The sequence below is a fragment of the Hypanus sabinus genome, chromosome 25 (genome assembly GCF_030144855.1).
Source record: "Hypanus sabinus isolate sHypSab1 chromosome 25, sHypSab1.hap1, whole genome shotgun sequence".
In the NCBI taxonomy this organism is placed as follows: domain Eukaryota; kingdom Metazoa; phylum Chordata; class Chondrichthyes; order Myliobatiformes; family Dasyatidae; genus Hypanus; species Hypanus sabinus.
In genome coordinates, this window is record NC_082730.1 from 20,672,816 (window position 1) to 20,693,109 (window position 20,294).

A 20,294-nucleotide genomic window follows, 5' to 3' on the forward strand; every position below is an offset into this window, starting at 1 on the left:
GTGGCTGGGCTATGTGTATTCACATTCTGTCAGCTTATCATCTTGATTGTTGCCTTAGTGAACTTTCATGCAGAGAAAGGAGACAAATTGTCCCTGCTCTGTTTGGGTTAGCACACCGTTCTAACCCTTGCTTTACTGCAGTTTCAACAACCGACTACAGAGATGTTGGAACTGAGAATGCCATTCTCACTCTAGCTGGGTGAGATGTTTCGCTAAGTACCCTTGTCAGACCTCTTAGGCACAGGTTAAAGACTCTGCATCACACAGGAGGCTATTATCAGTTGTCATCACCATTCCCTCAGCTCACTGACCATTTGGTACCCTGTGCTCCTTTTTAACTGTTAGACACAAGAGATTCTGCAGATGCTGGAAGTCAACAACAACACACACAAAATGCTGGAGGGACTCAGCAACCTGATGAAAAGTCTCGGCCTGAAATATTGACTGTTCCCCTCCATAGATGCTGACTGACCTGCTGAGTCCCTCCAGCATTTTGTGTGTGTTGCCCTTTGCAGGTGTTGCTCTGCACTAAATGGCTGGTGCATTTCCAGCAGGCCCTACACTTCTGAAAAAAGTACGTGAAGAGGCTCAGCAGAGCAGGCAATGTCTGTGGAAAGAGAAACACTTAACGTTTCAGATGAAGGACCCTTCATCAGATCTCAAAAGAAGTCATTGGCTTTGAGACATTCAATTTGGGACTTGCCCAGCCTGTGCTGGGGTTGAAGTCTGTCTGTGTATGAGAGTGGGAGGTTGGGAAAGGGGTTTTGTGTGGGCCTGATGAACATAGTGGCCATGCTATGTTGGTGCCAGAATGTTTAGCAACACTTTGTGGGCAGCTCCCAGCACATCATGAGGTCTATTGGTCTTTAGTACAAATGACAGATTTCGATGGATGTTTCCACAAGATGCAGAACAGAATTAGGGCATTCTGCTCTGTCATTCCATCATGGCTGATTTAATATCCCCATCACCCCATTCCTCTGCCTTCCTCCATAACCTTTGACGCCCTTACTAATCAAGAACCTATCAACCTCTGCTTTAAGTATACCCAACAACTTGGCCTCCACAGCCATCTGTGACAACGAAGTCTACAGATTCACAACCCTCTGGCTGAAGAAATTCCTCCTCATCTGTTCTAAAGAGATGTCCCTCTATTCTGAGGCTGTTGCTCTCCGGTTCTAGACTCCCTCACCATCGGAAACATCCTTTCCACATCAACTCTGTCTTGGCCCTTCAATATTTGATGGGTTTCAATGAGATCTCTCCCCCACTTCTAAACTCCAGTGGGTATAGGCCCAGAGCCATCCAATGCTACTTGTATGTTAACCCTTTCATTCCCAGGATAATTTTTGTGCACCATCTCCAGACCCTCTCCAATGCCAGTGCATCCTTTGTTAGATAAGGGGCCCAAAACTGCTCACAATACTTGAACTTCCAATGTATTTATTTATTGAAATAGAGTGGGCAATAAGCCCTTCTGGACTTTCCAGCTATACCACCCAATCATCAACCCCCCCTCCCCTCCCGATTTTACCCTCGCCTAATCACAGGACAATTTACAATGACCAATTAATCTATCAGCCGGTACATTTTTGGACTGTGGGCGGATGCGGGTGCACTTGGTGACAACCCACACAGTTACAGGGAGTGTACAAACTCCTCAATTGAACCCGGGTCGCCTGTACTGTAAAGCGTTGTGCTAACCACTACACTACAGGTGATAAATGAATCTGAATCTGTATAATGAATGGTGCAATAATAAAACAAAATCTTTTATTGATGTGTGACATTGAGAATTAGTTCTTAAAAAAGAATGACACTTGGGTGTTTGACTAGTTGCCTCATTATCAAATGGATGAAAGCTAATAGCCTCATTTTATTATCCCTCCTAATACCAGTAGGCAGCCATCAATCCCAGGAGATCATGAGTTTGAGCCTCTGGTGGACTGTGCCCTCTCCAGGGTGCAAGTCTGGGTGGGAAGATTTGAAGAACTGGTTATTGCCCATGCGGTCAGTTCCCCCCCTCCACATCACTGATGTAGTCCAAGGGAAGGACAAGAGCCGATACAGCTCGGCACTGGTGTCGTTGCAGAGGTTGCCAAGGTGAAATTGTAAACAACATCGGACTGCCTTAGGGACGCCGGCTCCGGATTTCTTCCTCAGGGTTTACTCCCGAAGTCTTTCCCACGGGTGGGTCCTGCTGCAAGGCAGCGGAGGTTTAAAATCAGTTTTCCTCCCCTCCCCCCATAGACTTCCACAAAAATAAGAACGGGAGATGTAACTGGGGTTGCAAATGCACTGTACCATTATATTAAATACTCAGATCTCCCATAGCTCTTTCAAACCCTGCCAACACCTCCTGAATGCAATGCTGGTTCCTGTCACTGCTGTGCAAGACTGCCTACAATTGAAACTCAAAAATGAGAACTTAAATACAACTGTTCATTTAGGTGACTCGGTTGCTGCCAACGGAAGCTGTGAACCAGTCATCCATAACACACGGAGGAATTCCATTTTCTTCTTGGACACTTACTTTATTAAAATGGTTCATTAATTGGCCCATTACCAAACTAAATTTTTTTCACATTAAAATTATCCTGATTTTTGAAAAGAATTTTCTACTGTGTAATAATATTGGAAAATAACTGTCCTCAAGTCACAAAATTTCAAGAGTACAAGAACTGTGAGGTAATGTTGCATCTCCATAGCCCTGGTTAGACCACACTTGAAATATTCTGATCCTTTGTTATAGGGAGGATGTGGAATCCTGAAAGAGATGCAGAGGAGATTTACTAGGATGCAGTATAGGTGAACTTGATAGAGTGTACAAGCTGTTAAGAGGAATAGATAGAGTGGACAGCTAGAAACGTTTTCCCAGCGTGGAAATGCCTAATACGGGGCATAATTTTAAGGAGATTGGAATTAAACATAGGAGGGATGTCAGAGGTAAATTTTTTAAATAGAGGGTGGTAAGAGCGTGGAAAGCACTAATGGGGTTAGCGGTAGAGGGAGATAAATCAGGGACATTTATGAGACCCTCTTGTAGGCACAGGGATAAAAGAAAAACAGATGGCTATGTGGGAGCCAAGTGTTAGATTGATTTTAGAGTGGGTTAAGTAGTCAGCACAATATCGTGCTCCACGGGCCTGTACTTTTCTATGTTCTCTAAAATCTCTGTCTTCCCCATGCTTTAACCCTCTTGATATATCTAAAAGCACTGAGACTTTCTGGACCATTCACTCCTTGCTTAACACTTGTACAGAACACGTGGTGCATGCCAGCAGGTGATCCTGCTCTGAGTTACCCTGACTGGGAGCTCAATACTGACCTCATTCTACATACTACAGATTGAGCATTTGCACAGGAACCAGGATAAGGACTGTGCTGGTTCCACCATCTCTACTCCCTAACAGCCACTCCCTGACTGGAATCTCCTTATTATTGCCACATGTACAAGATGCAGAGAAGAGCCTGTCATGCACACAGATTAATTCATTACACAGTGCATTGAGGTAGAACGAGGTAAAATAATAATGATGCAGAATAACAGCGAGAGAGTGGGTAAGCGGCAAAGTGCAAGATCATAATGAGATACAGGACTGTGTAAAAGCCTCGGGCACATATACATAGCGAGGGTGCCTGATGCACCATCAATAACTCTTGGAGACGTGAGGCGAGATATAGGCTTTTATTGGCTAGAAGAAAGAACAAGCAGCAATTGACCACCATACTTCATCCTGGAGACTGAGGGAGGAGCAGTGCCTCCAACCGCCTTTATACCGGGGTCTGTGGGAGGAGCCACAGGAGCAGTCAGCAGGGGAGGGCGTGTCCAGACATGTATATGTAGTTCACCACAGTGCCCAAGGCTTTTTCACAGTACTGTATTTGTCAATGTGGAGCGGAGAGTGAGTTTGTAAATGTGGCAGGAGAAAAGGGATGGCAAGGGTGGAGTGCCACGGGAGGGGAGGGGGACAGGTGATAGAGAAACAGTGCCAAGGACAAAGAATGGCACGGGTGCAGACAAACCCAGCTCTGAGACACCAGGCAAGGTCATTTGATTCCAAATAATTCGTTTATTGATCATTACAGAATATTCTGCTGGTGCATCCTGCTCCCTTCCCTCTCCTTGCCCCCTTTGTACTCTCAGTCCACAATAGAGACCCATATCAGAATCAGGTTTATTATCACACGTAGGTCATAAAATGTTTTTTTTTTGGGGGGCAGCAGTACAGAGCAATGTCTAAAGTTACTACAGAACTGAGGTGTATGGCAATGTAATTGGTAGAAATGTACATAATTCACAACCACCAACATTTGAGTCAGGGTTTCACTTTAAGAAATTGGTCTGACATGATGACACAATTACGTAAAGGTTTTTTAGTGAGCTTTAGTGTTCAGGTATTGGAGTTTAATAAAATGTGCAGTGGTTTTCCTTAAAGATAAAATATCTCACTTTGTTTTATTTACGAAAACCCTAGCTGTATATGCGTCTAAGAATGTTGCACAGTATTGTAGATTGTGAGGTCAAGAGTCCATCTTATCATATGAGGGAACCATTATAACACGAGATAGCAGCTGTCTTCTAGTCTGGTGGTTTGTGCTTTCAGGCTTTTGTGTCTTTTTCCAATCGGGGAAAAGGAATGTTCAGGTTGAGCGGGATCATTGATTGTGTTGAGGTAGTGAGCAGATTGAACTTCTTCATGATGGAGAGGTTTGCTTCGGTAACATGCTGAGGAGTGACCACAACTCTGCAGCTTCTTGCGGTCACGTGCAACGCAATAACCATGCCAGGTGGTGCATCAATAAAAATTGATAAGGGTCGATGTGGACGTGCCAAGTTTCTTTACCCTCACTGGGGAGTAGAGCCACTGGTGAGCTTCCTTTGCCCCAGCTTCTGCGTGGTAACGGGACAGGATAGGTAATGTTCATTCCTAGGAACTTGAAGCTTTCAGTGCTCTCAAACTTAGCACCATTGATGTAGAGAGGAGAATATGTACCCCACTCTTCCTGAAGTCACTGATTAACTCTTTAATTTTGCTGACATTGAGGGAGAGGTTGCTAAGTTTGTTGTCGTGACACTATGTTACTAAACTCTTTATCCTTCCTGTACTTGGACTCAACATCATTTCAGCTACGGCTCACTATGGTGGTATCATCTTCAAACTTGTAGATGGAGTTGTTTGAATTTATAGTTGGTATTATAGGGGGACAGGGGATCACCACTGGACTTTGAGGCGAATAGTCCCGAATTCGAATCCAGCCAGCTGCTTGCGTGCTTTACATCCATGCTAGGTTGAGTATCGAGCTAGTAACCCGGCCTCGTAAAAATAAACAGGCAGATGTTAATGAAGTGGCAAGGTTGCCGGCCAATGTGCCACAAGGTGTGGAAAGGAACAACAATCGGGGGCTAAGGCCGCAGCCTTACAGAGTGCCAGTGTTGAGAATAATTGTGGCAGAAGTTTTGCCGCCAATCATTAATAATTATTAGTCAGGAAGCCAAGGGTCCATTTTAGAAGGAGGTGGTGACTCCCAGGTTTGGGAACTGCGTTTCTGCTGTGGTTTCATTGCTACAACAAGTGAGAACTGGTGAGGTCAGAACCGGATGGTATTTGTTCTCAAAAATTAGAAGCACTATTTTTGACTCATCAATTAAATTTGAAGAAACTTGGAGACCGTTTATTCGACATTTTCATATGAATTAATTTGGCCTTTTCCAGACCTCCTTTCTGCTTATTCATGTCAGGTATGGAGTTCCGGAGTTCTTTGACACTATCATATACTTGTAAACTGTTATTATTGCCCGTGTTAGTTTAGTTTTAGAGTTTTATTTTTCTTAATATATACTTTTTTTTCACATATTTTCAAATTTTTTTTTCTTTTTTAATGGTTATTTTTGTTTTTTTTCATATAATCATATGGACTTGATTGATTAAGGTATTTTCTTCTGTTGATGTTTAGTAGGATATTGTTATCTTATTATCAATGTGATTTCAAGTCTATTGTATTCATAATTTACTTATTATTATGTTATTTTTTTTGTGTATATATGAAAATCAATAAAAAGATTGAAAAAGAAAGAAAAAAAAGGTATTTGTTCTCCGACGCTGGGCCAGGAAAGGCGAATGAGGCTGATAAATCTTGAAATCTGTTTGCAAAATACCTCCAGCATATTTTGTCAATAGCTTTTGAATGTCTGCTGTGTTTAAGTAGCAGTGTTGTCACAGACGTTGTAGGACATGGGGTTTGGAGAAATAAGTTGCCCAAGTTGTCAATGGCGAGCCTTTGTTATCAACCCTGTGAGCAAAGTGGAGGTTCATTAACGATGGAATCATAAAGCAGACTGATTTGGTTTTGTTCGTATATCTCTGCTTGATCTTGGGGGCATTGTGTGTGACAAGGTGAAATCAGAGAAGCTCGCCAAAGTCAGCTGTATCAAAAAGGTTGCATTCTTGACCCCAAGTTCAAGTTCCATTTCCACTCTCTCCAGTATGGTTTTGAAGGAAAGGCAGGTACACACACCATTGGAAGTACCCTTCTCCAAATGAGACATTAAAATGAAAGCTATCACTGCTGGATATAAAAGATCCCATAGCAACAGTTCAAAGAAGGGAAATTTTACTCTAAATCCTTGCCAAGGTCTCTGCCTCAGTCAATATTTCCAAAGCAACTTATCTGATCATCAAATGTTTGTGTGTGTGTGTATTATCTGCATCATTTTCTCCATTACAACAGTGATTGTACTTGAACAGTAAACTAATTTGGGCTACTTTGAAAGGGATATTAAAAGGATTATAGAAATGCAACCTTCTCAACTTGCCTTGATCCACCCTCTCCAGCATTTGCCCTCACTTGTCAAGATGGATTGGTGTCTTAGCTGCTTTCTCTGGATATCTGGAGTCTGAGCCTCCCTGCTGGCCCTTTCTGCCCGTAGGATAGGAAAACCTTGCACTGGTGCAGCTAACTAACAATGATACCATCACCGTCTTTCAGCTAACAGCTGATTGAGACGCTTAATTTGAGGATAGAACAAGAGAAAGGGATGTTATTCCTTGGTGCGGTATAGTGGTTAGCATAATTCTACTACAGCTCCAGCAGTCATGTATTGGGGTTCACTTCCTGACGCTGCCTGTAACGACATAGTATGTTCTCCCGTGACCGCATTGTTTTCCTCCCGCTTTTCAAAGATATACATTTAGGGGTAGTGAGTCGTGGGCATGCTATATTGGCATCAGAAGTGTGGCTGTACTTGTGGGCTGTCCCTAGCACAATCCTCACGGATTAGATTTGACACACTTCCCTGTGTGTTTTGATGTGCACGTGACAAATAAAGCTAATCTTTTGATCTGAATGTTGGGAACGCAGAGCAACTAGGATATAACACGCTGTAATAAATTTCATAATTACCAATGACTGTATTTTAAACAAGAATCATGTTACAGTGAAGGATGCTAAGTAATGTACCATTTTTATTAAAAGCAGTAAGGAGATACTGAAGGTTTTATAAAAAGGCTATTTTGCTCATGTGTATAGAAGTACTGTGACTGACCTGTGTGGACCTGTAACTTTTAGACCCAACATTTAACCAATGGCCATTGCTGATTGCACCAAATAAGCTACATTATGTCATAAAATATTTACATCCTGTTGGGCTTGCCTACCACATACCTGTAGTAATGTCAACAGAACAACTATAAAAATAAATGTCCTGATGCAGGGTTTCATCCTGAAATGTCGACAGTTCCTTTCCTCTCTCTCAGGTGATGTTCAACACTGAGTTCCACCAGCAGACTGTTGGTCACTGACAATAAACTAAGTTGGCCTAAGTGGTAGATGCTTCATTATGCAATATTTTGAATGTTTGTCGGTTACGCTTTCTGCTTGAAGTTAGAGGATTGTGGATTGAAGGTGTACTCCAAAGATTTGAACCGATAAATAGCCACACATTTTAGTGGAGGTTTGGTCTGTATATTAAACTGAAGATTTACCTGGCTGTAAGGGGCATTCCAGAAGCCCCAGGGCAGTAGTTGACAAAGAACTAATGGGACTAGATTAGATGGTAATTTTGGTGACATAGGCCAGCTCGGCTGAAAGGCCTGTTATCATGTTGTATGACTCTGTGATGAGCAAGAATATTTTCTTGGCCAGCATTAAAGGCTCAATGAGAAAAAGAAACTGCTTGTTTGTCGGGAGTTCAGTCAGAATCTGTTCATTCCACCATGTCGGTCCACGGCCTCCTCTACTGCCATGATGAGGTCACACTCAGGTTGGAGGAGCAACACCTTATATTCTGTCTGAGTAGCCTCCAATCTGATGGCATGAACATTGATTTCTTGGTGTCCCCCCACCATTCCCATTCCCGTTTCCCTCTCTCAACTTATCTCCTTAGCTGCTGGTGCTATTCCCCCTTCCCTTTCTTCCATGGTCTATCCACTCCTGATTCCCCCTTCTCCAGCCCTTTACCTCCTTCATCAATAAGCTCTCCAGCTCTTCATTTCACCCCCTCCCCCCTCTGCCTATCACCTACCACCTTGTACTTCTTCCTCCCCTCCCCCAGCTCCTTGGTCTGGCTCCTTCCTTCTTCCTTTCCAGTCCTGATGAAGGGCCTCATCCTGAAATATTGACTATTTTCCAGAGATGTTGCCTGCCCTGCTGAATTGCTCCAGCATTTTATGTGCGTTGCTATCTGTAGAGGGAAATGGACAGTTGACCTTTCAGATCTAGACCTTTCATCAACCCATTTCCCTCTGCAGAAACTGCCAGACCTGCTGAATTCAATTTATTTGCACCAGATTCCATCGTCTGCAGCCTCTTGTATCCATTAATGGTGTAGCTAAATTTGGTTGATTATTGCTTTTTTTTGGACTCTTGCTGCGTGAGACAGTAACTGCCATGTTTTCTACACAGCGAAGTACATAGTTGCCTGGTAGAATGTATTCTTACCTTGTGATAACAAGTTGGTCTGATTGCCAACAAAATGCGGCTTGGTTGAGAATTTCAGTCTAAGTGTCCTGGTACCTTGCATTTACATTCACCTTTACCATAACAATGTCTGCGGTGCATTGTTTCACAGGAGTAATATCAAACCAAAAATTGACAGTGATACACATGAGATGTTTGGAGATATTAGTCAGAGAGGCATAATGACAAGCTTGCCCGTCCAGCATGTGTTAGACTCTTCAGAGACGAGTTAAGTTTTGGAGACAAGAAAGGGAGATGTGAAGTGGGAAGGGTTGAGAACAATGGCACCTATTTACTGTAAACACCCCAGCTGGAATGATGAGGTAGCAGTGCCTCGGCTTAACAAATATTTTGCAATAAATATACACAGCTATGAGAAAGCTCCTGCATCGCATCCGTGGCTTATTTAGTCCACAGAAGGGGAGGAAGCAGATGGGGGGGGGGGGGTGGTAGTTAAATTCACAGCCATGCACATGAATGAAGGGCTGAATGGACTCAGTCCATGGCAGCATAGTGGCTCGTGCGACGCTATTACAGCTCAGGGCATCGGAGTTCGGTGTTTGATTCCGGTGTCCTCCGTTCTCTCCCGTGAGGGGTGTGGGTTTCTTTCGGGCGCCCTAGTTTCCTTCCACACTCCCCTGCCGGCTTACAGGTTAATTGGCTACTGTAAATTGTCCTGCGACTCGGCTAGTGTTAAACAGGAGGGTTACTGGGCGGTGCAACTCACTCGGCCACAAGGGCCTGTTCCGCGCCCTTTCTCTAAATAAAATGAAAAGAGATAGCCAGTCCCCGATTGCCTTTGCGGCAGGGTTCTGAAATGTAATTGATTCTCACTGTGCTGTGTGAAACCGGTTTGTCTTGTGATTGCACAATGCAAAATACAAACATTTCCTGACCTTCGCATCCTAATCTTAGCCAGAAACACACCCATCTTTATACTTCAGTCAAACAAGTGCCTTGCCTTTTCTATGAGATCATACTTCATCCACAAGTAAACTTTATTGTTTGCTTAGAGAAATGCACAGTAATGTGCCTTTCTGGCCCAATGAGCCTGCACCACTCGATTACGCCCATGTGACCAATTAAGCCGTACACCTTTGAAATGTAGGAGGAAAGTGGAGCAGCTGAAGGAAACAAACGTGATCAGTGGGAGAACATACACACAGACATCGGTGGAATTGAACCCAGGCTGCCAGCACTGTAAGAAGCTAGCCAGAAGCCCAGGTTCAGCGAGAAGAGAGCATGGGTCCTTGATGACTGATGCTCTATTCTTGTGGCAACGATCTTTATAGATGTGCTCAATTGGGGGGGGGGGGCTTCTCCTGTATTGGACTGGGCCGTATCCACCACATTTGTTGGCTTTTCTGTTCCTGAGCATTGGTGCTTCTCCACTGTATGTCGATAGAAGTTTATCAAAGTTCTAGGTGATGAGCCAAACCTGTATGTGTAGATAGAAGTGCTGCCGTATCTTTTTTATAGTGGCAGGCAAGTGCTGGTCCCAGAACAGATCCTCTGAAATGTTAACACCAAGAAATTTAAAGTTACCAACCCTCCACCTACGATCCCCTAATGAGGGCTGTCTCATGGACCCCCGTTTCTCTAACCTGGAGTCAATAATAAGCTCTTTGGTTTTGTCTAAAAAAAAATTACAACTTTTACACACCATTCATCAGTATGGGACAGGTATTTTGGTCTAAATACTTCCCTGCGCAAATTTCCAGAGTAGGATTAGACCACATCCTCCAAGAATACTTTCAAACAGAATTCAAAGTTTGCAGAAAATTTATCATTGAAGTACATATATGTCACCATATCCTACCCTGAGATTAATTTTCTTGTGGGCATACTCACTAAATACATAGAAACATAATAGAATCAATGAAAAGCTGCACACGACAAAGGGGGACAAACAATTGATGTGCAAAGGCCAACAAATTGTGGAAATACATTAAAAAATACATAAGTAATGAATATTGAGGAGTCTTTAAAAGAGAGTCCACCAGTTGTGTATAACCAGTTCACGTTATCCCCTCTGGTTCAAGAACCTGAGGGTTGAGGAGTAATAACTGTTCCTGAATCTGGTGGTGTGAGAATCAGCAACTTAACTTTGATTCTGTGAGATTTCCACAGTATTGCTGATATTGCCTTTCTTACTGGTAACACCCTCTTTAATGACGAGTTGTTGTACCACTATGGTTGTTCAATGCTTTGACACAACCTATCCCAGTTAAAACAAACTTGAAACAGCCAGAGGATATCAGCCTAAAGCAGGGGCGGCCACCCTTTCACATTCTGTGTGTCAATTTTTTCACACACGAGTTCAGATGCACCATACAACTCTTGTACCCCCATTCAATTCTTGTAAAAATATGTTAATATAGACATATTTAGCATTTTACACGATATATTGATTTAATATAAAAACAAGATAAACATTACTTACCTTAATGAGACTTTTAACAAATATATTCTGTCTTCTTTTGATTTCTTCCTTTTTCTTAATCACATATTCTTTCCATAACTCAGACCCAAGCACTAGCTTCAGTTTTCCTTCTAATTCAGTCTGATGTTGTGTTTTATAGTGTCTATTAAGATTACGCCTTCTATTATGTGAGAAAGTGTTTTCACAAACGATGCACAACGGTTTTCCTGATGGACCCGCTATAAATCAGAACTCATTTCCCCACCGTTCAATGAATTCATGCTTACTATTACTTTCTGCTTTTCTTTTGCTCATTTTCTTTTGCACTGTGATGGGTATCTGAATGTAAAAACAAGGCTTGATTTTTGAAAAAGTACAAAACTGCAAATGTTCACAAAGGACGAACAAAGCACAACTCCGTAGCGCACGGAATTGTAAACTGACTGGCAAAAACCTGCGACGCACTGCTGGTGCAGACGCCCGGTGCCTCAGGATCAAACAAGTATCGAATGTGTATTGAACAGTTATGGAACAACTGCCAAACAAAATTCCTTCTTTCCTACTTTGACTCATTGAACATTTTTTAAAAAATTGAAAACCGATTAATGTGAAAGAAGATAACATTCGCCAAAAGATGTGCATGAAATAATAAAATCGCTAAAAATAATTGCTAAGTTTTAGATTTCTTCTCAGTAAAACCCACTTCTAGCTCTAAGCTACTTGAATTCCTGTTATAGATATTTTTTCTACAAATCGGTTTTTGGTTAATACTTTTTGCATGAGTAAGCTTAGTTTTTATTATTATCACTGGGGTGCAATGCGCCATAGGTTGGCCATCCCTGGCCTAAAGGAACATAAGACACAAGGAAACACACACAAAGTGCAGAAGGAACTCAGCAGGCCAGGCAGCATCTATGGAAAACAGTAAACAGTCAACGTTTTGGGCTAAGACATTCATCAGGATTGCTGAAGGTTCTCGGCCTGACACATCAGCTGTTTACTCTTTTCCATAGATGTTGCCTGCTGAGTTCCTCCAGCATTTTGTGTGTGTGTTGCTTTGGACTTCCTGCATCTGCAGCTTTTCTCATGTTTGTGATACATGAGAGCCAAATTGTTTATCATTGAATTAAATTTGAAACGGGCGCTGTAGTAGATTGGGAACCAGTATCGCTTAGCGTGATTCTTCAGCTAATTTCCCAAGAAAAACTGTTTCCTCACGTTGCAGGAGAGCTGAAAACTTAGTTTTAGAGGCATTAACAATGGGTGATGCAGTGGTTACATCTTTAATCCCACTTTCTCTGTTGTGGAACTTAAATCTGGTTAATTGTCTGCAGTGTAAGCCAAGTCTCGATATTAGTCCAGCTGGTAAAGTAGAATGGGAAATAGCAGTTGGAATTTGACGTTGACGTGTGGTGTTGCACTTTGTCAGGACAAAACAGGTTTGGATTTGCACAGTTAACTATAGAGCACTGAGAAATGGGTTAGAACTAAGGGATGTGGGAGCACTGATCCTTAATTCCTTGAAAGAGGAGTCACAGGTACATAGGGTTGTAAAGGGCGATTTTTGACACATTGGCCTTCATAACTCAGTGTTGAGTACAGCAGTTGGGATTTAATGTTGAAGCTATCTAAGAAGTTAATGAGGCCAAATTTGGAGCATTGTGCATATTTCTAATCACCTACTTACAGGAAAGATTTCTGTAAGATTTCATGATAATAAACCTAACTCAGATACTGAAGATTGAAAGAGTATGGAGATGTTGCTGAGACTTGAGGAGCTGTGTTGAAAAGGTTGAATGGGTAGGGTCTTAATTTTCCTGGAGTGTAGAAGAAGGAGATGAGATCTGATAGTGGGATACAAAATCATAAGGGGTATAGATAGGGTAGATGCAAGCAGGCTTTCCCTGCTCAGACTAGAACTAGATGTCATAGGTTGCGGATGAAAGGTGAAGTAATTAAGAGAAGCCTGAGGGGGAATTACTTCACTCAGAGGGTGGTATGTGGGCTCATTTGCAATATTTAAGAGGCATTTGGGGAGGTGGGGGGAGGGGTTGATGGTCTAGGTGCAGGTCAATGGGACTAGGCAGAGTTTCAGTTCAACACGGACCAAATGGTGCAAATGTCTTGTTTCTGTGCTGTAGTGCTCAATGACTCTACGGTATTGATGACCGTGCATCTACTGGATTATTGTTGTAGTTCCTCTGATTCACTAGTTCCGTTCAGAGGAGGCATGTGAACCATTCTTACTGGGTCTAGCCTGTATGTGACTCCGAACCTACCAGTGATTGCCCCACGCGGTGGTCACTCTGTTCGGATGGAACTGAGAGCCGTCAGTCGATGCAGCAATGATTAAAGGGTATGCACCTTGAGAAAATAAGTGAAGATGTAAACCGACAGGTCACAAGATCTGAGGAGTTTGGCTTCTGGAACAGCTCCTTGCAGAGTTGCTTGGGTGTGCCATGACATAGGAGTCCGTTAATATTTGATTTTTCTGTGAAGATTTAATGTGCCTATTGCATTCCAAATGTGATTCATTCAGGCAGTCAGATCTGCACCGTCAACCACAAGTGTCACGTCTGACATCAATCCCTCTTGGTGATCTGAATAGTTCTTCTCAATCACCACCCACTGCTCCTGCCTCCGAGCTAATTTTGAATCTACCTGCAGTATTGTGCAAAAGTCTGAGGCACACATATATTGCTGGGGAGCCCAAGACTTTTGCACAGAACTGTATTTGTCAATGTAGAATGGAGAGTGAGTTTGTGAATCTGGCAGGAGCAAAGGATATTTGGAACGGTGAAGGTGGAGCGCTGTGGGAAGGATGTGGGATAGGAGGCAGAGAAGGAGTGCCGGGGTGGGGGTGTGGCACAGGTGCAGATGCACCCAATCTGGAGTCACCAGGTAAGGTCATTTGATTCCAAACAGTTGGTTTATTGATCATTACAGAATGTCTCTCTGGTGCTTCACACTCCCTTCCCTCTCCCTTCCTCTTTTTCCAACCATGATTCCCCTCTCCCTGCCCCCTTCCCACTCTCAGTTCATAATAGAAGCCCATATCAGAATCAGCTTTATCATCACTCACATATGTCATGTAATTTGCTTTTTTTGTTTCCTGCTGCAGTACAATACGATACATAAAATTAATACAGTGCTGTGCAAAAGTCTTAGGCATCCTAGGAGTATGACTAGTTCTCCCTGGATTCTGATGGGAACTAACCACCTATACCAGCCTACTATGTAGGACCTTGTCAAGGACTTGCTAAAGTCCAAATAAACAACATCTACTGCCTTATCCTCACCTACCTTTGTTATTTCCTCTTCAGGAAACTAAAAGGAGGCACGGTAGTGTAGCAGTTAGCGCATTTGCTCTACAGCACCAGGGATCTCTTATCAGAGTTCGATTCTCGCCGCTATCTGTAAGAAGACTGTGCCTTCTCATTGTGGCCGTGTGGGTTTCATCTGGTGTTTCAGTTTCCTCCACCTTTCAAAGACCTACCGGTTAGGGTTAGTGTGCTGTGGCCCTGCTCTGTTGGTGCCAGAAGAACGATGACACTTCAGACTACTCCAGCACGACCTTGCTGATTTGATTTGACTCAAGCAATGTAATTCAATGTATAAGTGACAGAAAAGCTCATCTTTAACTTAAAAAAAACATGATTTTCCACATACACCATATGCTGACTCCTAATCAGACTCTGTCTATTAAAATGCTGGTAGATCCAGTCCCTCATTCCCTCCAAAGACTTCCCCTCTCCTGATGGAAGGCTTGTTGCGTATACACAGAACAAGAACGACAACAGTGTACTAAGTCTAAACATTGTTAGCCATGGTACATGCTGGGAATTTGCAGTGTGGGAACAACGAACCAGGCATGCTGAGACAAATACACTCGTCCTCGAAAGCCTGTGTCTGCACAACAGGGCTGATCTCCTAGTCATTCCCTGGATTGTCCTTGCTACCCTTCTCAAACAATGAATAACCCCAGCCACATTCCATTCCTTGGGAACTTCAACTTCCTAGGTAATTTTCTTGAATGACCTTGACAGCAAGCTTAAGCCTGCCCTGCTCTGCTGGTCAATAAGATGACCTAGATGACCTTTATCCCAGTGCCATTTTCCTGCCTGTTCCCCAGAATCCTAAAAATCAATTGTGCTCAACCAAATCACTTTGACTCTATCATCAGTGGGAGCTTGCACTGCACTGGGTATGATGATAACACTTTGGCCAAACTTTGTCCCCAGTGAACAATTTGGGAAATTCTGAGGACATGTAAGCTCTGTTGTTGACAAAGTAATAGTGTGTGCCCTTTAAATGCACTTGGGTAAGCATGCAAAGAGAATGATTTAGTGGCAAATCTGTTTTTCTTGTATTTAGCACCAGAATGTATAATTACAGTACTGGGATCTAGCAATTGCATATGCAGTTAATATATTATATCTATCCAATTTCTGAAACCCTGCAGAAGACATCAGTGCCTTGTAGTTAACTGAACTGCCTGTTCTAACTGATTAGCATCTTGTAGGGTTTATTTGGCCAGTGTGCTGTGAACATAACAGACTGGTGATAGCGTGCAGATTGCTACCACAAAGAAAGGTCAATGTGGGTAAAACAGCTGGATTGAAAGGAGTTAGAAAACGACATGAGGGAGGAATAAACAGAACAGTAACAACTTGATTTTGCATGAAAGACACTCATTTAAAAAGAAACCAAGATCCCAAAGCATTTCAGAAAAGCATGAATAAATAGGAGCAGGAGAAGCTTACATGAGCCTCCTTGAGATTAAGATGATGGTTGACCATCAGATTTGTTCTCCCCCCAACAATGTCCATTTTCTTGGCAATTCTGAAGTCTGTCCTGGTTTTTAATATCCGTCACTGCTCCCTGGACTAGGTCTTTCCAACAGTTTGAACCGGCAAAGAGAAGAACTTCCAGGTCTTCAGGTTAAGGGTTTGATCTCTTTTCTGAAAACTTGGACCAGAGGAAGGAGCAGCACAGAAAGGGCCCTTTCCATTCAACTCATCCGTGCCAACCACATTGCCTTTTGCACTAATCCCATTTCCCACATTAGTCAAGACCCTATGCCATTTCCATCCAAGTGCCCTGTCTAAATGCCTTTTACACATTGTAATTGTCTGAATGTTGGGGTCCTGATGATGGATGCTGCTTTCCTGCGACAATGCTCCATGTACCTGTGCTCGATGGTGGGGGGAGTTTTATCTGTGATGGACCAAGACTTATTGAGCCTTTTTGTAGGATTTTCTGTTCAAGACCATTGGTGTATTCATACCAGGCTTTAAGGAAACCAATGAATATACTCTCCTCCACACATCCATCGACGTTATTCAAAGTTATAGATGTCATACTAGGTTTCTGCAAAGTGCTAAGCCATGCTTTCTTAGTAATTGCACTTGTGTGCTGGGCCCAGGACATCTCCTCAGAAATGATAGCACAGAGGAATTTAAAGACGCTGACCTTCTCCACCTTTGATCCCCAAAGAGGGCTGACTCATGGACCTCCAGTTTCCTTCTACTGAAGTCAATAATCAGCTCTTTGTCTTGCTGACATTGAGTAAGAGGTTGTTGTTATGAAAATCAGTCAGATTTTCAATTTTCCTCCTTTAAACTTAAATATGGCGTTGGAGCTGTGCCTACTCATACAGTCATAAGTGTAAAGTGAGTAGAGCAGGGGGACTTTCACCTATTATTGAGGTCCTTTTACATGAACATATTTACAAAATAGAACATAGTACAGCACAGTACAGGCCCTTTAGCCCACAGTGTTGTGCTGACCCTTAAACCCTGCCACCCATATATCCCCTCCACCTTAAATTCCTCCATATACCTGTCTAGTAGTCTCTTAAATTTCACTAGTGTATCTGCCTCCACCACAGACTCAGACAGTGCATTCCACACACCAACCACTCTCTGTGTAAAAAAAAAAAAACCTTCCTCTAATATCCCCCTTGAACTTCCCACCCCTTACCTTAAAACCATGTCCTCTTGTACCAAGCAGAGGTGCCCTGGGGAAGAGGTGCTGGCTGTCCACTCAATCTATTCCTCTTAATATCTTGTACACCTCTATCATGTCTCCTCTCATCCTCCTTCTCTCCAAAGTGTAAAGCCCTAGCTCCCATCTCTGATCATAATCCATACTCTCTAAACCAGGCAACATCCTGGTAAATCTCCTCTGTACCCTTTCCAATGCTTCCGCATCCTTCCAGAAGGACCAGAACTGAACACAGTACTCCAACTGAACAAGTGAAGTGACCAGAACTGGACACAGTACTCCAACTGAACAAGTGAAGCGACCAGAACTGGACACAGTACTCCAACTGAACAAGTGAAGCGACCAGAACTGGACACAGTACTCCAAGTGTGGCCTAGCCAGAGTTTTATAGAGCTGCATCATTACCTCGCAACTCTTAAACTCTATCCCTCGACTTATGGAAGCTAACACTCCATAAGCTTTCTTAACTACAAAATGCTTGTGAAGTTTGTGTTGCATCTTCTTGCTTCCCAATTTAGTTTCCCAATCTCATTCTCCAAAGAACTAATGCTAATCAACAGTGTACGGTTATACGGCGAGATGGCATTGCCTACCAAGTCTGTGAAACATCAAGCACCCATTCACATGAAATCCTAAAGATTTTCTTTTAATCTCCTCACTTTCCCATCAGCTCCCAACAGATTTTACCACTCAGCTACACACCCTCAACAGTTTACGGTGGCTAACCTCGCAGCCCATATAACTTGTGATGTGGGAGATACCCGGAACACGGAAAGGAAAACCATGTAGCCACAGGGAAACCATTAGACTCCACACAGACCACTGCTAAGGTCAACACTGAACCCTGGTCTCTGGCACTGTGAGGTGGTGCCTCCACTAGTAGGGCAACTATGCTCAGCCTCTATATATGTTTGTAGAAGCTCTCATGGCCTGGAATAAAAAGTTGATGTTTTGGACTGAGACCATTCATTGGGAAGCTGTCTGACCTGCTCAGTTTCTTCAGCATTTTGTGGTGTTACTCTGCATTTACAGCATTTGCAGATTCTTCGGGGCTCGGCAGACTCTTGCATTTGTGATTTTCCGCTTTTCTGGCCTGTTTTTAAAAATTATTTCTACTTTAATGATATCTCATGACAGTGCTACAGCAGAACACTTGACCTGCAATCATATAGGAGGATCTCAAGTTAGCAAGCAGAGAAGTAAAAACATTTCAAAGAGGAACATAAGGGCAGATAAATTTAGGGGTGGGTATTCTAAGGCATGTTGTCTGAGCAATTGTAGGAGGTGGAAGAGCAGTAAAATTGGGCTAGAGTTCAGAATTGGAGGAGATGAAGCCTGAAGCATTATAGAATTGGAACATACAGATAAAGGAAATGGTGCAATTATTGAGGAGTCTGGTAATAGGGATGAAAGGTTTTTAAATTCTTGTTTGTAATTCTCAGAATCAAATAAACCCATGCAAAACACTCAATAGTACAAATAGACATGATTTTCACAGGAGTACCAGGAAGCATCGCTATTGGTATGGTCCGGAAAAGGAATGGAATTTTTATTTTGTGGCCAGTTCAGGGCTACAATTATAGATTTTGTCCTTTCAGGTACCTGGTTTGCATTTAAGAGAACCAAGATTGGAGGAGGACAGTGATCTTGGGCTCAGGTTTATTTTGATGGAAAGGATAAGAAGCTACCCAGCAGAGCCTTGAAACAGGCCCGTTAGTATTGATGTGTCTTCAGTGAAACTCTTTATACCATCTTCCTTGAATCAAATCAGTTGTTCATTCTTTTTCAATTTGCAGAGCCCGACAATCTGACGAGTTGCCTCAAGGCTCTGTACCTTCAACAAGCTCCCTGTACCTTCGTTGTCGTCCACATTGTAGGCGCCATCGTACTTTTTATGACAGATGGGATTTTGGTAAGTAGACATGAAGACCACAACTGCTCCTCAGAATTTGTCCTATAATTGGATTTTAGTAAAAAGAAGGAATATGACTCATCCATGCTGATTCCACTTTCCTGCATTCTGCCTATATCCCTCTTGTCCTTTTCTATTTACCTATCCTGGCCTGCTGAGATCCTCCAGCATTTTATGTGTGTTGCTCAGATTTCCTGCATTTGCAGATTTTCTCTTGTATTTATCTACGCAAATGCTTTTGAAATATTGTCAATGCGCCTGCCTCTACCTTCTTCTCTGGCAGTTTGTTCCATATGCCCACCATCTTCTATGTGGGGGGGTGGGGGAGCTGTTCCTCATGTTCTCCAGTCACTGGGTCCAAATCCTGGAACTTCCTTCTCCAAGACACAGTAGGATCACCTTCAGCAGAAGGACTCTGGCAATTCAAGAAGGTGGCTTGCCAACAGCTTCACAGGGGGAGTTAGTGAAGAGAAACCGTTGCTGGCAAGGCCAGCAATGCCCACAACCCAAAATAGGATATATATATTTTTTTAAACTGGCCTAATACTTCATGCCAGATGAAATTTCAGCTTCAGAGTCACTTTATTAGAGCTCTCTTGCAGTAACGTGTCTGAAATGAGGGTGTAGGTGGCAGAATGGGAACTGCCTGGACCTGTTGGCCTTCCTACATGAAAACAATTAAATCAATTTCTATCATAATCAAGCCATTAACACCTGCTGAGGTGTGGCTCTTAATTGCAGCAGTTTGTAATATTATGTAACCCTCCCGCCGTATGCTTGTGAAGAATTAACTATTACTATAAACACAAGCTAACAGCAACTTTACTCGACAAAGCATGGGAATAATGACAAGAAGACCATTTCCAATTAATAAACACGTCTAGGGTAAACATGATTTGGATAAATGCAAAACATAAAAGTTTGAGTGTTCCTTTAAAGGAAAGTAGGCTTGTTTATATGTAGGAATACTGACCACCCATGCAAATTCACAGTTCA

The 20,294-nt window shown here is 42.7% G+C and overlaps 1 protein-coding gene across 1 annotated transcript in view; it reads left to right on the top strand.

The window, feature by feature from the left end:
* LOC132381079 (major facilitator superfamily domain-containing protein 4A-like) overlaps positions 1 to 20,294 on the top strand; it is a 64,400-nt gene that overhangs the window by 32,424 nt on the left and 11,682 nt on the right. Inside the window, exon 5 of the mRNA XM_059950265.1 lies at positions 19,183 to 19,298. Within this exon, the coding sequence (XP_059806248.1) occupies positions 19,183 to 19,298 (116 nt within the window). The remainder of the gene's footprint in view (positions 1 to 19,182; positions 19,299 to 20,294) is intronic.